A 17,367-nucleotide genomic window follows, 5' to 3' on the forward strand; every position below is an offset into this window, starting at 1 on the left:
GCAGTTTGCGTCTAAGCACAGTTTGCGTCTAAACGTAGTTTTACGTCTAAACGCAGTTTTACGTTCAAACGCAGTTTTACGTCAAAACGCAGTTTTACGTCTAAACGCAGTTTTACGTCTAAACGCAGTTTTGCGTCTAAACGCAGTTTTACGTCTAAACGCAGTTTTACGTCTAAACGCAGTTTTGCGTCTAAACGCAGTTTTACGTCTAAACGTAATTTTAGGTCTAAATGTAGTTTTGCGTCTAAAAGCAGTTTTGAACCTTGAAAAGCGTTTTACGTAGAAAGCAATTTGCAGTTATAAATGGAATCCGAATGTAAGCGTCAACTGCAGTGTGAAGATCGTACGAAAACACGATTTACGTTTGAATGCAGATTCTGAAAGATCAGAGCTTAGAAACTCGTTCGTAAAGGCGCAGAGGGCAGTAGCAATGTAGGAGGTTTGCAGTAATGATAAAGTGCTCAAGGTAAAAGCAAACCAGAGATTTAGAGTTGTTCGGTCAGTCTTGACCTACTCCACTTTTGGCTTCCTCCTCCGACGAGGTCACCGACGTCAACTAGCTGCCTTCCTTCAATGGGCGAAGGCTAACTGCCCTTTTACAGTTTCTCTCCTTTTGACAGGCTCAGGAGACAACCTTTACAGATCCTTTCTCTCCTCTCTTTACAACTCAAGACTTGAAGAACAGAAGGAGGAGAACTTTAGGACTTTACACAAATTTGAGCTCTTAGAATCACTGAAAAGATCAAGAATTCGGTGTGGATCTGTATCTTTTCAGTGCTGAATGGGTGGGGTATTTATAGGCCCCAACCCAGTTTAAATTTGGAGCTCAAAACGATCAAATCGATCAAATCCCAGAATTCTGGGATCAGGCGGTTGCACCTCTTGACTGGAGAGGTGGCACCGCCTGGCAGAGCTCGACGACTGAGCTCAGGCGATTGCACCTCTCTGCCAGAGCTCGAAGACTGAGCTTGATGGTTGCACCGCCTGGCAGAGCTCGAAGACTGAGCTCGGTGGTTGCACCGCCTGGCAGAGCTCGAAGTCTGAGCTCGGTGGTTGCATCACCTGGCAGAGCTCGAAACTGAGCTCAGGCTGATGCACCTCTTTGCCAGAGCTCGAAGACTGAGCTCGGTGGTTGCATCACCTGGCAGAGCTCGAGACTGAGCTCAGGCTGATGCACCTCTCTGCCAGAGCTCGAAGACTGAGCTCGGTGGTTGCACCGCCTGGCAGAGCTCGAAACTTGAGCTCTGGCGGTGCTACCTCTTGACAGAGGAGGTTGCACCGCCCAGTCTAGCTCGAAGACTGAGCTTTGGGCGGTTGCACCGCCCAGCCTTGCAGCCCTGGCGGTTGCACCTCCTGGCTGGGGCGGTTGCACCGCCCAGCCTCGCAGCCCTGGCGGTTGCACCTCCTGGCCTAGGCGGTTGCACCTCCTGGCCTAGGCGGTTGCACCGCCTGGTGCAATCAGGGTCCGAATGGTTCGCTCCATTCGGCCCAATTTGAATCTTTTCAGGGGCCCAATTGCCCCAAGATTAAGCTAATGGGATCACCTCCCATTTTCAAGCTTAATCATCGTGCTAACTACGATTAACTCTAAGACAACTTCTGCAGCTTTGCTCCGATGCGTCAATCGCTTCTTCCGGCGAGTTTCCGGCGAACTTCCGTCGATCATCCGATAAACCCTCGGTGATCCTTCTGCGGACATCCGGCATACTCCTGGACTTTGCGACGATCCACTTGGCGAGTTCCGATGAGCTTCGCTTGGCAAGCTTCTGGACTTCTCGGATCTGTTCTCGCTGAATCTCCGACGACCGTCCGAACTTCTGTCGAACTCTCGAACTCCCAACGTGATCATGATCTTGACTCCGGCGCAACACCTGCTGCTTGTCTTACTCTCATCGTAGTTAATCCTGCACACTTATCTCAACACATAGATTAGATAACAAATGACAATTGACTTCATCATCAAAATCCGAGATTCAACAATCTCCCCCTTTTTGATGATGACAATCAATTGATAAAGGAGTTGTCCTTAACTCCCCCTATCTATATGCCATAGTTGAGATAAGTCAACCTTGAATTCAAGACCAAAGAATTCAAGTGACGTATTGATAAGTTAGATCAGTTAAACTTATCAATGCTCCCATCATGATGCCCATCATGATGTATCTCTTCAAGAATGATGTCAAGGCATGACATACATCATCAAGTTTGTATGATAGTGTTTGTAACTATTCATCATGTAATCATATAAAGCTACGAAGGACTTTTTACATGATGCACACATTTGAGATTTTCTAGCAAGTTTGCATTTTCTTCACAATATAGAATATCAAATCAAGACATGATGCAAACTATAGCACATGTGCAAGGATGGCATAACTATAACATTGTTTATACCATCACTCAAGTATTTGCAACTATGACATAATCAAATCAAGACATGATGCAAACTATAGCACATGTTCACATATCTCTTGGTGATGCAAGGATGGCATAACTATAACATTGTTTATAGCATCACTCAAGTATTTGCAACTATGACATAGACATGATTATGGCAGTTCAGCTATGACATAGTGTTTATCAATTCATATGTTTCTCCCCCTTTGTCATCAACAAAAAGCATGATAGCATTATCAAGCACATAAAGGAAGTCATGACACATATAATACTTTGAATATCTCTTTATTGTTTGTTGCTTGAAGTAGGAAAGTCATTTTTCAAAAAGTTTTCATAAGAGTGTACAGGAAAATCCCATTTTTAGCATTCAAACCGAAAAATGAACTTCTTACATGCATTTGGTTAAAAATATTTGTCACATAATTTGCAACATGCGATGTCAAGGCATGTAATAGTAATAACATCCGAAAAATAATAATTTTTTAAGTATTCGGACACATCAACATTCCTAATTCTCTTCTTATGTAATCAAATTGTTCTTCACATAGGGGTTTTGTGAAGATATCAGCTAGTTGATGTTTGGTATCAATAAACTCTATGGTTACATCATGATTAGTGACATGATCTCGTATAAAGTGATGTCTAATATCAATGTGTTTTGTTCTTGAGTGTTGTATAGGATTTTTAGTTAAGCATATTGCACTCGTGTTATCACATTTAATGGGAATATCTTTAAGATTCACTTTGTAATCTTCTAAAGTGTTTTTCATCCATACAACTTGTGCACAGCATGCACTTGCTGCAATGTATTCAGCTTCGGTTGTTGATAGAGCAACCGAGTTTTGTTTCTTAGATGACCAGGATACAAGGGCATGATAGCAATCATATTAGTAATAGCAACCATATCGATGTCATACTGCTGACTTATCAACTACATTGGTATGTTGCTTCATATTTTTCAAGGCATAGTCTTTTAAACCTTTTTAGTTTCAGTGCAAAATCCGAGATAAACAACAAGAGATGTTTGCAAATATGCTTACACAAACAAAGATAACCATATCAGGGTAACATATGTACAGCATATCAGGTAACCATAAAAACAAAGTCCTTCATGAATAACATAAGGAGTTTACAACATGTCATATCAAAAACAGCAGATGTTCATACAAGCTCATTCATGGGGTGGAAGATTAAAGTGCCTAAGTAAAGAGTCAAATTGTCGATGGATTTGCTGCAGCTCGGTTAGGATTTGATCTTGTCGAAGTTCAAGCCGTTCTTGTCTTTGTTCAAATCGGTCCATCCGAATCCCGATATCTTCGATGGATGATGTGTGAGTTTGCTCAACCGGATGTGTTTCCTCAAAGGGACAGATCGGAGGAGATTGGGTACTCCTAAAGACTGGGGTTTCCGGCTCTGGTTCAGGTTCAGGTTCAGGCTGAGGGGGATCAGTTCTTCTAGGCATTCTAACCCAGTTACCGTTTCTATAGTGACATCTTAGTCGGTGAAGTAGATTTTTGTTTATTATGCTGAATCTATCTACTTTCATTACTTCTTCTTCTAGTGGTATTTGAATGTCGTAAGCTTTCATTATTCTAGTAATTATTCCACCATATGGGAGCATCATATCTTTCGTAGATAATTCTAACATGTTTTGTTGGATCAGATAGCCAAGACAAATGTCACGTCCTTTCATGATTAGGTACATAATTCCTAATTCCAATTGACTCACTTCATCATGATGGTATTGTTTAGGAAGAATTATACTAGTCATGATATGATGAAGTATCTTAGTGTTAAAAGGCAGTAGATGTTCACAACTTTTAGGAACAGATTCTATGTTAGGATCGGCAAGGATTGTTCCTAAGGCTTCAACGTAGGATGTTTCAATGGTTTTTTCATCCCATAATCCTTTAAAGTAAAGTCCTATGCTTTTCATGGGAATACCTATCATATCACAAATGAATTTATCAGTGATTGAGATGTGTTGTCCTAAGAGATAGGTTGACATCCTTTCTTCATCATCTATTTGCATGTTGTTGTAAAACAATCTAACTAGTCTAGGATAGATGGGTTCGTTGATCTGCAAAATTGAAAGTAAATTTAGGTTTGCAAACCATTGGATAGTCTCTACATCTCTTAGTTCATTCAGATCTACGTATTTTCCCTTATTGATGCTTCTTAGTTCGAAGGAGAGAAATTTTTCAGCATGGTTTTTGGAATCAAAAAGAGTGAGATCAAACTCTTCTACTACTCTCCTCTTTCCCTTGTCCCTTGAGGATCTTCTAGATCCCATAACTACTGCTATTTAGAGGGATGATGATGAGATAAAGTAAATGAAGAACAAAACAGAATTTAAGAGCTTCTTAGAGAGTACCTTTGTGAAATCTTCAAGAGAAGGAAGGATTCTTGATGTTTTGCTCCGAAATGGGAGGTATTTGGAAGGCTTAGAGGAGTGAAATGAGAATTGAGGAGACTTGGAAGAGTAGAGGAGGAAATGGGGGTGAGTTGGGGTCGGTTCCATAGCCGGCCCTAGTGTGGGTTTAAAGGGCAGAGCTGCTGGCGGTTGCACCTCTGGCTGGAGCGGTGCAACCTCTGGCAACCCATGATAGCTGGAGGTGCCACCGCCAGCTGGAGAGGTGCCACCGCCTGCAGCCAGTGAGCACCTAATATGATTTGATTAGGGAGCCTTTGCCTTGAGGAGAGTTTCAGAGCAATTAATGTTTGTTACATGATTTCGTATGAGTTTTTATTTAAGGAAGAAGCTCTTGTACGATCAAGATAGATCTTTTAACGTGCATACGTATGTTTGTTTGGTATCCCTTTTAAGATCATGACATATTTAGTTTCTACAAGAATTAATTCGTAGATGAACGGGTTTTGAAGATCAGGGGGGTATGTGAATTTGGATATCATACGTTTCTAATAAGGTTGTATCGTATTTGTGATTTCACAACTTCCACTTGTTACTTAAGCGTTGCGAGTTCCTTTTTGATTCTTGGTTTATGACCATTGAGAGTCAAGGAGCAGAATATTATTTCTTGCTCCGGCCTAGACTTTTAATGTTTTTATAGGAAGGGATGATCTTTAGGAACCCATTTGCTTTTGGGTGCCTCATAAATAGATCTACATTTTCTATCATGTTGCATAGAGTTTATCATGGTTCCTTTAGGAACCCAAATTAATTTGTTTGGACTTATTTTCTTGAATGGACAACAATGTGTCTTGTGTCCAGATTTGTAACAAAAGTTGCACTTGGTTTGGTGTTGAACATGTAAGATGGGGCCTTTTACAAAGGTAGTTGGATTTTGGTGAGGACTCCTTACAAATCCAATCCCACTTCTTTTGGGAGCATGACCCTTGTTTGTAAGGATCATGTTTAATGACTTGCTACCAACCTCGAATTTCTTCAAGGTGTCCTTAAGTAGCAAGTTTTCTTTTTGACAGATTTCTAGATCATGACATTTTATACATGAATTTAAACTATCATGATATTCGATTTTTAACTTATTAAAATCACAAGTAAGACTATCATGTACCTTTTTTAGCAATTTGTATTTTCTATTTATAACTTTGCATTCATCAAATAAATCATGGAAGGCATTTAATAATTCCTCGAAAGATAAATCAGCATCTAATAAATCCGTTACCTCCTCTCCGATGGCCATTAAGGCGTAATGAGCAACTTGCTCGGTGTTGGACTCCTCTTCTTCAGATGCGCTCGAGTCATCCCATGTTGCTTGAAGAGCCTTCTTCTTTGATGTTCTTCTTTTGACTTGGGAACAATCATTCTTGTAGTGTCCCGGCTTTTTACATTCGTAGCAGATCACTTGGTCCTTCTTGGGTTCAAGTTTATTTTTCACATCGTTTTTAAACTTGTTTCTTTTGAAGAATTTCTTAAACTTTCTTGTCAAAAGTGTCAAGTCATCATCACAGTCCTCATCACTTGAGTTTTCTCTCAAGTGGCATTCAGAAGTTTTAAGTGTCATATCCTTCCTGTTCTTTGGAAGGATGTCTTCTTGCTCTTCATGAGCTTTGCAAGTCATTTCGTAGGTCATTAATGACCCGATTAGTTCTTCAAGAGGGAAGTTGCGCAGATCTTTTGCCTCTTGAATAGCAGTGACTTTAGGATCCCAACTTTTAGGAAGGGATCTTAGTATTTTATTTACGAGTTCAAAATCCGAAAAACTTTTTCCGAGTCCTTTTAGACCGTTGACGACATCCGTGAAACGGGTAAACATGTCGCCAATGGTTTCACTCGGTTTCATTCGGAAAAGTTCAAAAGAATGTAGCAACAGATTGATTTTTGACTCTTTCACTCTACTTGTGCCCTCGTGGGTCACTTCAAGTGTGTGCCAAATATCAAATGCAGTTTCGCAAGTTGAAACATGATTAAACTCGTTTTTATCAAGTGCGCAAAATAAGGCATTCATAGCCTTTGCATTAAGAGCGAAAGCCTTCTTTTCCAACTCATTCCAATCGATCATTGGAAGAGAAGACTTTGAAAATCCGTTTTCAACAAGGTTCCACAGTTCAAAATCCATAGAAATAAGAAAGATCCTCATTCGGGTCTTCCAGTAGGTGTAGTCCGTTCCACTGAACATGGGTGGACGTGTAATAGAATGCCCCTCTTGGTTTCCGGCGTATGCCATCTCTCTTGGGTTTTAATCCTTTAGAGAGTTAACCTTGCTCTGATACCAATTGTTAGGATCGAGAGCACTAAGAGGGGGGGGGTGAATTAGTGCAGCGGAAATCTTACAGCAATTTAAAAGCTAAAGCTGCGTTCGTCCGATAAAAAGTGATTTCGATATAAAAGCAGAATCACAGTGCAGTTTGCGTCTAAGCGCAGTTTTGCGTCTAAGCGCAGTTTGCGTCTAAACACAGTTTGCGTCTAAGCGCAGTTTGCGTCTAAGCACAGTTTGCGTCTAAACGCAGTTTTACGTCTAAACGCAGTTTTACGTTCAAACGCAGTTTTACGTCAAAACGCAGTTTTACGTCTAAACGCAGTTTTACGTCTAAACGTAGTTTTGCGTCTAAACGCAGTTTTACGTCTAAACGTAGTTTTACGTCTAAACGCAGTTTTACGTCTAAACGCAGTTTTGCGTCTAAACGCAGTTTTACGTCTAAACGTAATTTTACGTCTAAATGTAGTTTTGCGTCTAAAAGCAGTTTTGAACCTTGAAAAGCGTTTTACGTAGAAAGCAATTTGCAGTTATAAATGGAATCCGAATGTAAGCGTAAACTGCAGTGTGAAGATCGTACGAAAACACGATTTACGTTTGAATGCAGATTCTGAAAGATCGGAGCTTAGAAACTCGTTCGTAAAGGCGCAGAGGGCAGTAGCAATGTAGGAGGTTTGCAGTAATGATAAAGTGCTCAAGGTAAAAGCAAACCAGAGATTTAGAGTGGTTCGGTCAGTCTTGACCTACTCCACTTTTGGCTTCCTCCTCCGACGAGGTCACCGACGTCAACTAGCTGCCTTCCTTCAATGGGCGAAGGCTAACTGCCCTTTTACAGTTTCTCTCCTTTTGACAGGCTCAGGAGACAACCTTTACAAATCCTTTCTCTCCTCTCTTTACAACTCAAGACTTGAAGAACAGAAGGAGGAGAACTTTAGGACTTTACACAAATTTGAGCTCTTAGAATCACTGAAAAGATCAAGAATTCGGTGTGGATCTGTATCTTTTCAGTGCTGAATGGGTGGGGTATTTATAGGCCCCAACCCAGTTCAAATTTGGAGCTCAAAACGATCAAATCGATCAAATCCCAGAATTCTGGGATCAGGCGGTTGCACCTCTTGACTGGAGAGGTGGCACCGCCTGGCAGAGCTCGACGACTGAGCTCAGGCGATTGCACCTCTCTGCCAGAGCTCGAAGACTGAGCTTGATGGTTGCACCGCCTGGCAGAGCTCGAAGACTGAGCTCGGTGGTTGCACCGCCTGGCAGAGCTCGAAGTCTGAGCTCGGTGGTTGCATCACCTGGCAGAGCTCGAAACTGAGCTCAGGCTGATGCACCTCTCTGCCGGAGCTCGAAGACTGAGCTCGGTGGTTGCATCACCTGGCAGAGCTCGAGACTGAGCTCAGGCTGATGCACCTCTCTGCCAGAGCTCGAAGACTGAGCTCGGTGGTTGCACCGCCTGGCAGAGCTCGAAACTCGAGCTCTAGCGGTGCTACCTCTTGACAGAGGAGGTTGCACCGCCCAGTCTAGCTCGAAGACTGAGCTCTGGGCGGTTGCACCTCTTGGCTGGGGCGGTTGCACCGCCCAGCCTCGCAGCCCTGGCGGTTGCACCTCCTGGCCTAGGCGGTTGCACCGCCTGGTGCAATCAGGGTCCGAATGGTTCGCTCCATTCGGCCCAATTTGAATCTTTTCAGGGGCCCAATTGCCCCAAGATTAAGCTAATGGGATCACCTCCCATTTTCAAGCTTAATCATCGTGCTAACTACGATTAACTCTAAGACAACTTCTGCAGCTTTGCTCCGATGCGTCAATCGCTTCTTCCGGCGAGTTTCCGGCGAACTTCCGTCGATCATCCGATAAACCCTCGGTGATCCTTCTGCGAACATCCGGCATACTCCTGGACTTTGCGACGATCCACTTGGCGAGTTCCGACGAGCTTCGCTTGGCAAGCTTCTGGACTTCTCGGATCTGTTCTCGCTGAACCTCCGACGACCGTCCGAACTTCCGTCGAACTCTCGAACTCCCAACGTGATCATGATCTTGACTCCGGCGCAACACCTGCTGCTTGTCTTACTCTCATCGTAGTTAATCCTGCACACTTATCTCAACACATAGATTAGATAACAAATGACAATTGACTTCATCATCAAAATCCGAGATTCAACAGGTGCCTCACGCCTTAGACAATTCCAGCTAAGGCCACGACAGTACGTTGGCTTTGTATTATTTAATTTTTGATCTTTGATGGATTTCTCTTTTAATTTTTACTTTTTCTTTCTCTCCCTCCCAAACAGTTTGCCTTTCCTTCTAATCAAAATATATTATACATGTATATACATAATTGAGTTCTAATATGTGGATAACCGAATGATACATAATGTCTTTTTGGAATCCTTCCTCATCATCCAAACATGTTAGTAAAGTAGTTATCCTGCAATGACTTTGACTCAGCGCTAGCGTGACTACTTATTCAAATGAACATGCCAACTAAGTGTTCTTAATGTTAAAACAAGCTATTGCACTATAACCACAAACTATTTTGCATGATCAACTGGCAAGCTAATTTCTACTTTGATTTAATAGTTATCCTAATTTACTAAAAAAAGGGTTAAAGATATTATACCTTTCTATTTTCAAATTCATACTAACTTAACCATCAAAGAAGATTTAGATCGGATATAAATCCCCATTGCATCATATAACTAAAATCTGAGTTAACATATAGCTCTTAATATTAACTTAAAAATATGTAAAAACTAAAAAAACAAAACTATCCTTTCAAGATAAAATCTATTAAGACTTTGCTGTTTTACAGTACTGCTTCAAATGCAAAGAACAATACAAGTAGTTTAAAGCTTTAAAATTTCGCAAAACAGTTTTTTACCGGAAACAAGAAGCATGTCATAAAGGCCATTGGGTCATTGTCTAGAGATTGCAATTCAAACTTCAAGAAAAAAAACAAGCAAGTGGAATTAATTATCCTTCTGCAAGCAGATTTGGTCAGAAATCTTAGTGATAAATAGCCCGAGTTTAGTAGCCATGAGTATGCACAGCTGTCGAACATGGTGCTGTGTGACCTGCCCTTGCAGCTTTCAAGCACTACTAGCAGTGGTCTGGAAACTGCAGTGAGAAGAAACCATCCAGAAGTTTGCTCTTGAAATTTTCAGGAGAAGAAGTTGCATGCTACACTCAACTACATACCAAAGACTTTCATGCTTCATCTTGGCAATGGATGCCTGATCACCCCACGTGTTTCGTCCAAAATGAAATTGCTACTTGTGAAATGTGAACCGGAGAAGAATGGCTTCAAATCATAGATTTCATATTCCCTGGCCTGCCGCAACCAAAACTCAGCTTAGAGAACATTGAATTCAATTGATCAATCGACCTAGTGGGTGTTAGAGGAAAACCGGAATGAATTTTGTTCAATATTTACCTTGTTTCTTAGCTCTTCCACCTTCACCTCGATGTGTGTGAGATGAGCGGTTGTCCCTGATACAATTTCTTCAAACTGCAGTGCATCCTTCACAAGAACACACAGAAGATGCAAAACTAATTCATTGAAATCCTTCTTGAATGTCATGTACTTCCTGAAACTCTGCAGCAAATAGCACAAAACTTACTCAACCTCTCTTCGAATGTTATTCATCCATTGAAGAAAGCACCACTAAATTCAGGCACCAAGTCGAACTTGTTTCGAAGGAGAGAAGACATTACATGCTAAAAATAATACAACACTAACACTTAAGTTAGTACAGATAATATTATTAGGAACAACTTTTTTGCAGCTACTAGAACATCTGATAACTGTACATCAGCTAAAAGAATCTGGAAGTTCCCACATCCCTAAAAAAAGAAAAGGGAAGAAAAGCCAAATTTTGCTTGGTTGGTGCTGGAATATATTTTCTATAATAGTAGGACGTTAAAAAGTAGATAGATGTTTTGCTCAACAATATCTAAGAGAATAAAAATCTCAATAACCTCTGGGGTTCTCCAGCCTTGAAAACCTTATTAAGAATAAGGAAAAAAACCAAATGATCTACACAAGCTAGTAAGAATATAGTCATGCAAACAAAAGAACAACCAAAGGAGAAGCCTAAGCAATGTGTTTTTCCCTTGCATAATAGAAATAACCATAATTCATTCCAATCCAAAATAAATCTTTTTCTGCCTCATGTATGCCGGTCCACAATATCTTTAGAGGTCAGCCACTTCCATTTAATACTACAGGCACAAATGCAGGCTCAGTGTCATGGAGAAAGCACTGCAGGTACACATTTGGTAGTACTATTTAGGTTTTCACCTGGAAGCTGAGAAAGTTGAGAATTTTTGTCATACCTTTTGTAAAGCATTTTGCACACCAAATTTCTGGGTGGAGATAAAAGAATCAAGCAGGACGCGTATTGCCATGTCCTCATCTTCTTGGGAAACATAGTTCCGCAAGTGCATTCTCGCATGTGCTTCTGACATTCGAATCATCGACTCAATGTGCCTCACTGCTATTCGAATTCCTTGACCATGCTGCATCACTCATGAAAAGACTCATCAAATATGAACATATTACACTTAATGGAATGTAGCACTTGTAGAGTACAATTTAAATTACTAGGATGCCCAGAAGTCTTACAGATGATTCTCGACGTATTTCAGGATAGACATGTCTGGATTTGTCAAAATCAGCATCACGTATTTTAGGGAAGACATTGAGTTTAGCATATGTTATGTACTTCTTGAGAATGTCTTGAGAAAGAATCTGGTTGTGAAGCATTTTCTCAGACGATATTGAATTCCAAAAGTTCCAGATTCCAAAAAGGAATAAGAAATGATACCTCCGGGTCAACTGGTCTGGAAGAGGCAAGTTGATCTTGAGAATTGCTTGCAGGCTGTGATTTGGCATGGCTGTCCACGACAAATCTTGCAAGCATTTCATCAGTGACAGGATCAACAATATCCTACAGGCATATTTCCTTTTAGCCAAAGCTAGCAACATGGCTTAACCAATGATCTTACTTGAGTATAAAATTGGAGATGGAATAGTGACCTTAACAACGCAAAGGATATCAAATCGTGATATGATAGCATCAGTCAGCTCTACATTTTGGGTAAGAGTCTTTGATGAGTCATATCTGAACATGCAGATCTGTTAGCACTCGGCTAAAAATATATAAGTCATATCCCATGATGAGTCACTATTACCTTCCTCCTATTGGATTTGCTGCAGCGATGACGCTGCACCTGGCCTGGAGTGATGTAACAATTCCAGCCTTTGCTATACTAATGCTCTGTTGTTCCATTGCCTCATGAATACTCACTCTGCAATTCAGTTGATCCCCGATCAACAAAAAAAAACAAGAGGTTGAAGAATATGTGATTGAATCCAAGCAAAAGAATATTACTAACCTGTCCTGATCATTCATTTTGTCAAACTCATCTATTAAGCAAATTCCTCTATCAGCCAGGACAAGAGCACCTCCTTCAAGGGTCCATACCCTTGTTACTGGGTCTTTGTGAACTGCTGCAGTAAGTCCAACTGCAGAAGCTCCTTTACCTGTTGTGTAAACAGCTCTATGGCCTGTCTTTTCAACATACCTGTACAATATATATTTAAATATTGAAATAAGCATAGCAACGAAAGACAGGTAGAAGAGTTTCAAGGAAAAGCCTTACTTAAGGAATTGGGATTTTGCAGTTCCTGGATCACCCAATAGGAGTACATTTATGTCCCCCCTCAACCGATGTTTTCCTTGGACAATCTTTTCTTGTCCTCCAAACATCGCAAGTGCAATAGCCATCTTAATGTCTTCATGATCATAAATCGATGGTGCAATAGATTTGACAATCTACAAATTCAGTTGCATTTGTTAAAAGAAAATGTATTGTGAGGACAGAAAACACAAATGAAGAACCGTATAACAAACCCTTTCTCCGATCCTTGGGTCCTTGGCCAGCTTCTCAATCTCTGCTTTGTCCTGATCTGTAAATTTGTAGGCAGAGAAATGGTCTTGCTTCTTGGTAACATAGTTTGCTTCAACCACGGTGGCAAATACAGGAAACCCATTCTTAGTATTCAAAGATAAGTCAGAATTGTTTGTATATATGCCTGTAACCTCCTGAAACAATTATATGTGATAATCAGCAACTAGTCATTGTTTTCACAGTTAAAATCTAACAATATATTAAAGCAAATAAAAATTACAATTTCTTCTCCAGGACAAGCACAGTCAATCAAATCATTTAAAAGTATCACTTCCTTGTATCTTGGAAGTCTACCAGCAGGCACAACTCCAGGACTTTCCTGAAGGGTAAGTTTCTGATAATTCCTGTATATTGTCTGAGATAAAAAAAAAAGTTAGCCAACTAAGTTGAGGCTTCAAATTATCAAACTATGCTGCAAGAACTTGCCAACTCATTAGACTAACTAGTATCAAAAGGTTTAAATTGATTATTGTGCATAGAGATAGCAGAAGAAAATTCAAATAGGAATCACCTTTTCAACATTGGTAGTGAATGGTCCTTTTGATTGGCATTCAGGACATGATCCCACTTTAACTTCTGAATATGAGTTCTGAAGGAAAGGGCCAAGAATAGCCCCACATTTGTTGCAATCATACTTTACCTGCTGTAACTGAGGAAAAACTCCAGATCGCCGAGTAACGACACCTCCTATACGAATCATTTTGTTCAAATGAATCTGCCTGGTGTGCACCAAATTGTATATGCATCATAGCATAGAACCTCTAGTGAATAAAAAACAATAGACTCGATTGCTATTCCACACTGAATTCAAAACCTACCTTATGTTACGTATCTGATCATATACTGGAAGATTAGTTATACGGACAAAAATTTTCTGATGGATGTTTTTGTAATTCTTGTGTAGATGAAAGACAACATTCTTGGCAACTTCTTCCATAACTTCAAGCACTGACTGTGGTGCATCAGACAACCATGTAACAATATTTGAGTGAATGTACATGAATTGCATGTAGTTTATCTCCAGACTGCACTTGTTCGCTGCAATAAAAATATGAGAATACATACTAGGAAATATTATTTTAGAGAGGCATGATAACCCAACAAACGACTGCACCGTGTTCCAATTAGTTCTGAAAAACTAGATAATTAACAATAGGCTAAGTAATTACCTAAAACCATCTCATTAATCAGTCGAACATATTCAATGTCTCCATGTTCATTCTTAGGGTTCACATAAGTAAGAAGAAAATCTTTAAATTTCTTTGCTATAAACCAACGAACTTTATCTCTTGCAACCCATTCCCTTAGAGTTCCTTGGACATGATATATAGTCATCTCATCTTCACCATCATACTCATCCTATCACAGGCAATGCATTCAGTCATTGCAGTACAAAGGAAACCTGTAGATAGCATGAATGTCTTTAAACTATAGGTAAATTAACATAGAAGGACATCATAGTACCTCGTATTGGTCATCATCCGTTTGATCAGTGACTGGCACATCATCTCTTGAGTTTCCTTGTTGGAACATTCCTGGTGAGCTTTGTGTTGAACCCTCGGTGTCATCTTCACTTCGTCCACCAGTCGGTGGCCTAAAATCAGCCCTGAACCTTTTCGGAGGTCTAAAGTTGATATATTCATCCATGTCTGCAACAGAAACATGATGTTTTAAAACCTGAACTCATTTCCACCAATCCAGATGATGCATCTGGCTATGTAGGTGCAAGATAAAATAACATCATGGACATCATGTAGAAACCTTTTTATCTTACAGGAATTATCTGTTCAATGAAATGAGACCAAATTCAAATAATAATATGTCGTTTGGCAACCAAGACATTGGCAGAATCCTACTGCGCCTGGTGGCAGTAAACAATGCAGGCAGTCTCAGGAAGCAAAAGGTTGCATCTTAATACTTGCAAGCAAAGGTGAGTCACAAGACAATCAAAATATGTATGGAAATTTTAATTTAGACTAACCTACTTTTGCACAAAATTTAGGCTTATGCATTTCTGGTAGACCAGGAAATAATTGTATGATGTAGGCCGCACTTGAGATTTGCCAAATGTATGATGCAATTCAAGTGTTTGCAAGATTTAGTTTTGCACAATCATGCATCACTAAAGAGTTAGTTTTGGAAGTACAAGACAAGAACAGAATCAGGAAGTACAATTTGCTATGCTAGGAAGTACACTAGCAGATATCTAAGGATGGAAATCCTTGGAACAGATGAATTCTCATGTTTAGATGCATGGCCAAGGCTGATTTGCTGAAGACATTCAAATCCAAAGATTTTCGAGAAAGATATAACTCTTCTCAGATTCTTTAGTTGCTCTTCACTAGCATGTCATGCAAAATAAGCTCAACCACCTAATACGGTGGATTATAACAAAACATAACGTAGTTGCAATCACCAAAATCATGGATAATATAGCAATTTTGATCATATTTACCCCTCACTACGAAAACCCACTGTCAAAGTCCACCGAAAGTAATATTGGATGTTATGAAGCTTATGTTGTCCAGAATTAACATTTCCATTTGAAGTTAATGATCACCTATTGACATCATCAGTTCCTTTTGCAAATTCTCTCGGAAAAGTAGCTCTAAACATACCACTCAGTGGCTGATTCCCGTCACAAAAGCATTCACTAGCTGACCACTCCCATGTCGGAAAACAACTTCAATTTAAAAGGGTATGATAAAGTGTATTGTATTAGAAAAAAGACAAATAATTCATCATCGATTTTTTCTTGGCACGAGGGAGAAAGTTGTGAACGTATGCCCACCAAATGTGCATTGGTCCAAAGGATCGATACCTTGATCATAAAGCATCTGGGGCAATTTCCGGTCAAGGATGTCACCATTGCGGCCATCCCTCGCATCAAGTTCCACCTCTGCCGCCCTTCTGTCGGCCATGATTTGGTCCAGATCTCTCTCATCCTCCGTGGAGTCGTCCATCCCCACCGTCTCGTACCGGTCTTGATCATCCATCCGACGGTAATCTCTGTTCCCCACCAGCACTAACATCGTCAAGGAGAAAACGAACATCAAAAGTTACACAAAGATCATCTGCGATGCTCACTCCATGTAGTTGTCATCGAACAGATCCTCGCCTTCCTCTTCCTCCTTGTCACGATCGCCGTCAGCACCGTCGTCGTCCACAAAGACACGAGGGTCGACGGCGGCCTCGTCATCGTCAGAGTAGGAATCGGTTATGCGGCTCGTGTTATGAGGCAGCCGATCCACATCGAACCCCGGCGAGGTCGGGGATCCGGAGGTCGATGGTGGGGTATCCGAATTATCCTTGGGGAAAGAAAAATGTGAAACGAAAACAAAAAGGAGAGGGTGACGATATCTAATCACCAGAAACCGGAATGGTTCGAAGGACTCACCATCGGATTTGAACGCGCCTTCTCCTTCTCCTTCTTCTGGAGCAACTAAGAGGGATCCCAACCAGAGTTTGCTGTGGGTAAAGAAAGAAGGAGAACACGAAGAAAACGGGGAGATTTGGCGGGAAGGGGTAAAAATTCGATAACAAAAATTAGATCCCATTTAATCAATAAAACCGACAAACAATAAATAAATCAATAAAATGACAAACAATAAAGATTAGAAATCACCGAGTTATACTAAGGAATAAATAATTCCACCCGTTGATTGAATGCATTCCGAATAATTTCAACCTTCACGAAGGCTTGTGATTAAATACATTCATCACGGACAAGATCAAGAATTCTTCTTTGTGTGGTTGAATACATTTCCTAAGAAGAAGATGGATTTAGTAGTATCACAAGCCCCTGAGGAGATTAAACACATTCATCACGAGCACAAAAATGAGCAGCAAAATAAAAAAAAACATTATATCAAAAAATAAAGAGAAGAATATTGTTTCTTATTAAAACAATAGTAGCACCCAGTGATAAAATTTTCTTTTATATAGAAGAGAAGAATAATGACTAAACGGTTATATAACGATTATGTATAATCTAATCAATAAATACAAATTAAATTATTTTTTAAAAATAATTGATTCAATTAAAAAATAATAAACATAATTGAAGAAACAAGCAAATTAATAAAAATAAAATTTAAGATTGAATATGATTATGATTCATATTTATGTATTTATAATAAATATATTATTATTATTATATTCATATTTATGTATATATATATATATTATGATTGAATGTGATGATAGGATTATAACGTTATTTTAGTAATAGTATTATGGTAGGAAGCATGATATTAATGAAGTATAATTATTATGTCTCATATTATTAATTAGATTTAATAATTCATAGATTTATATTTTT

At 39.9% G+C, this 17,367-nt stretch overlaps 1 protein-coding gene across 1 annotated transcript; it reads right to left on the reverse strand.

Moving 5' to 3' along the window:
* Positions 1-9,987: 9,987 nt before the first annotated feature.
* LOC135622208 (DNA replication licensing factor MCM2-like) lies at positions 9,988-16,153 on the reverse strand. The gene is made up of 17 exons (XM_065123854.1): positions 16,134-16,153; positions 15,868-16,055; positions 14,511-14,695; positions 14,216-14,405; positions 13,865-14,084; positions 13,558-13,765; positions 13,267-13,401; positions 12,989-13,180; positions 12,738-12,910; positions 12,471-12,659; positions 12,267-12,383; positions 12,112-12,196; positions 11,900-12,022; positions 11,698-11,823; positions 11,409-11,591; positions 10,507-10,668; positions 9,988-10,404 (listed from the first exon to the last, which is right to left on the reverse strand). The coding sequence occupies exons 1-17, from the start codon at positions 16,136-16,138 to the stop codon at positions 10,288-10,290; spliced, it is 2,598 nt and encodes an 865-aa protein (XP_064979926.1). The 5' UTR covers positions 16,139-16,153; the 3' UTR covers positions 9,988-10,287.
* Positions 16,154-17,367: the final 1,214 nt, after the last annotated feature.

Source organism: Musa acuminata, chromosome BXJ2-9 (genome assembly GCF_036884655.1).
Source record: "Musa acuminata AAA Group cultivar baxijiao chromosome BXJ2-9, Cavendish_Baxijiao_AAA, whole genome shotgun sequence".
Taxonomy (NCBI): Eukaryota; Viridiplantae; Streptophyta; class Magnoliopsida; order Zingiberales; family Musaceae; genus Musa; species Musa acuminata.

Bases quoted from the DNA above. Each gene is read 5' to 3' on its own strand.
- LOC135622208 (XM_065123854.1), bottom strand. The intron at 14,085-14,215 runs GTAATTACTTAG...TTTTTATTGCAG, and splicing joins GATTAATGAGATGGTTTTAG to CGAACAAGTGCAGTCTGGAG. The intron at 13,402-13,557 runs GTGATTCCTATT...TTTTTATCTCAG, and splicing joins TCACTACCAATGTTGAAAAG to ACAATATACAGGAATTATCA.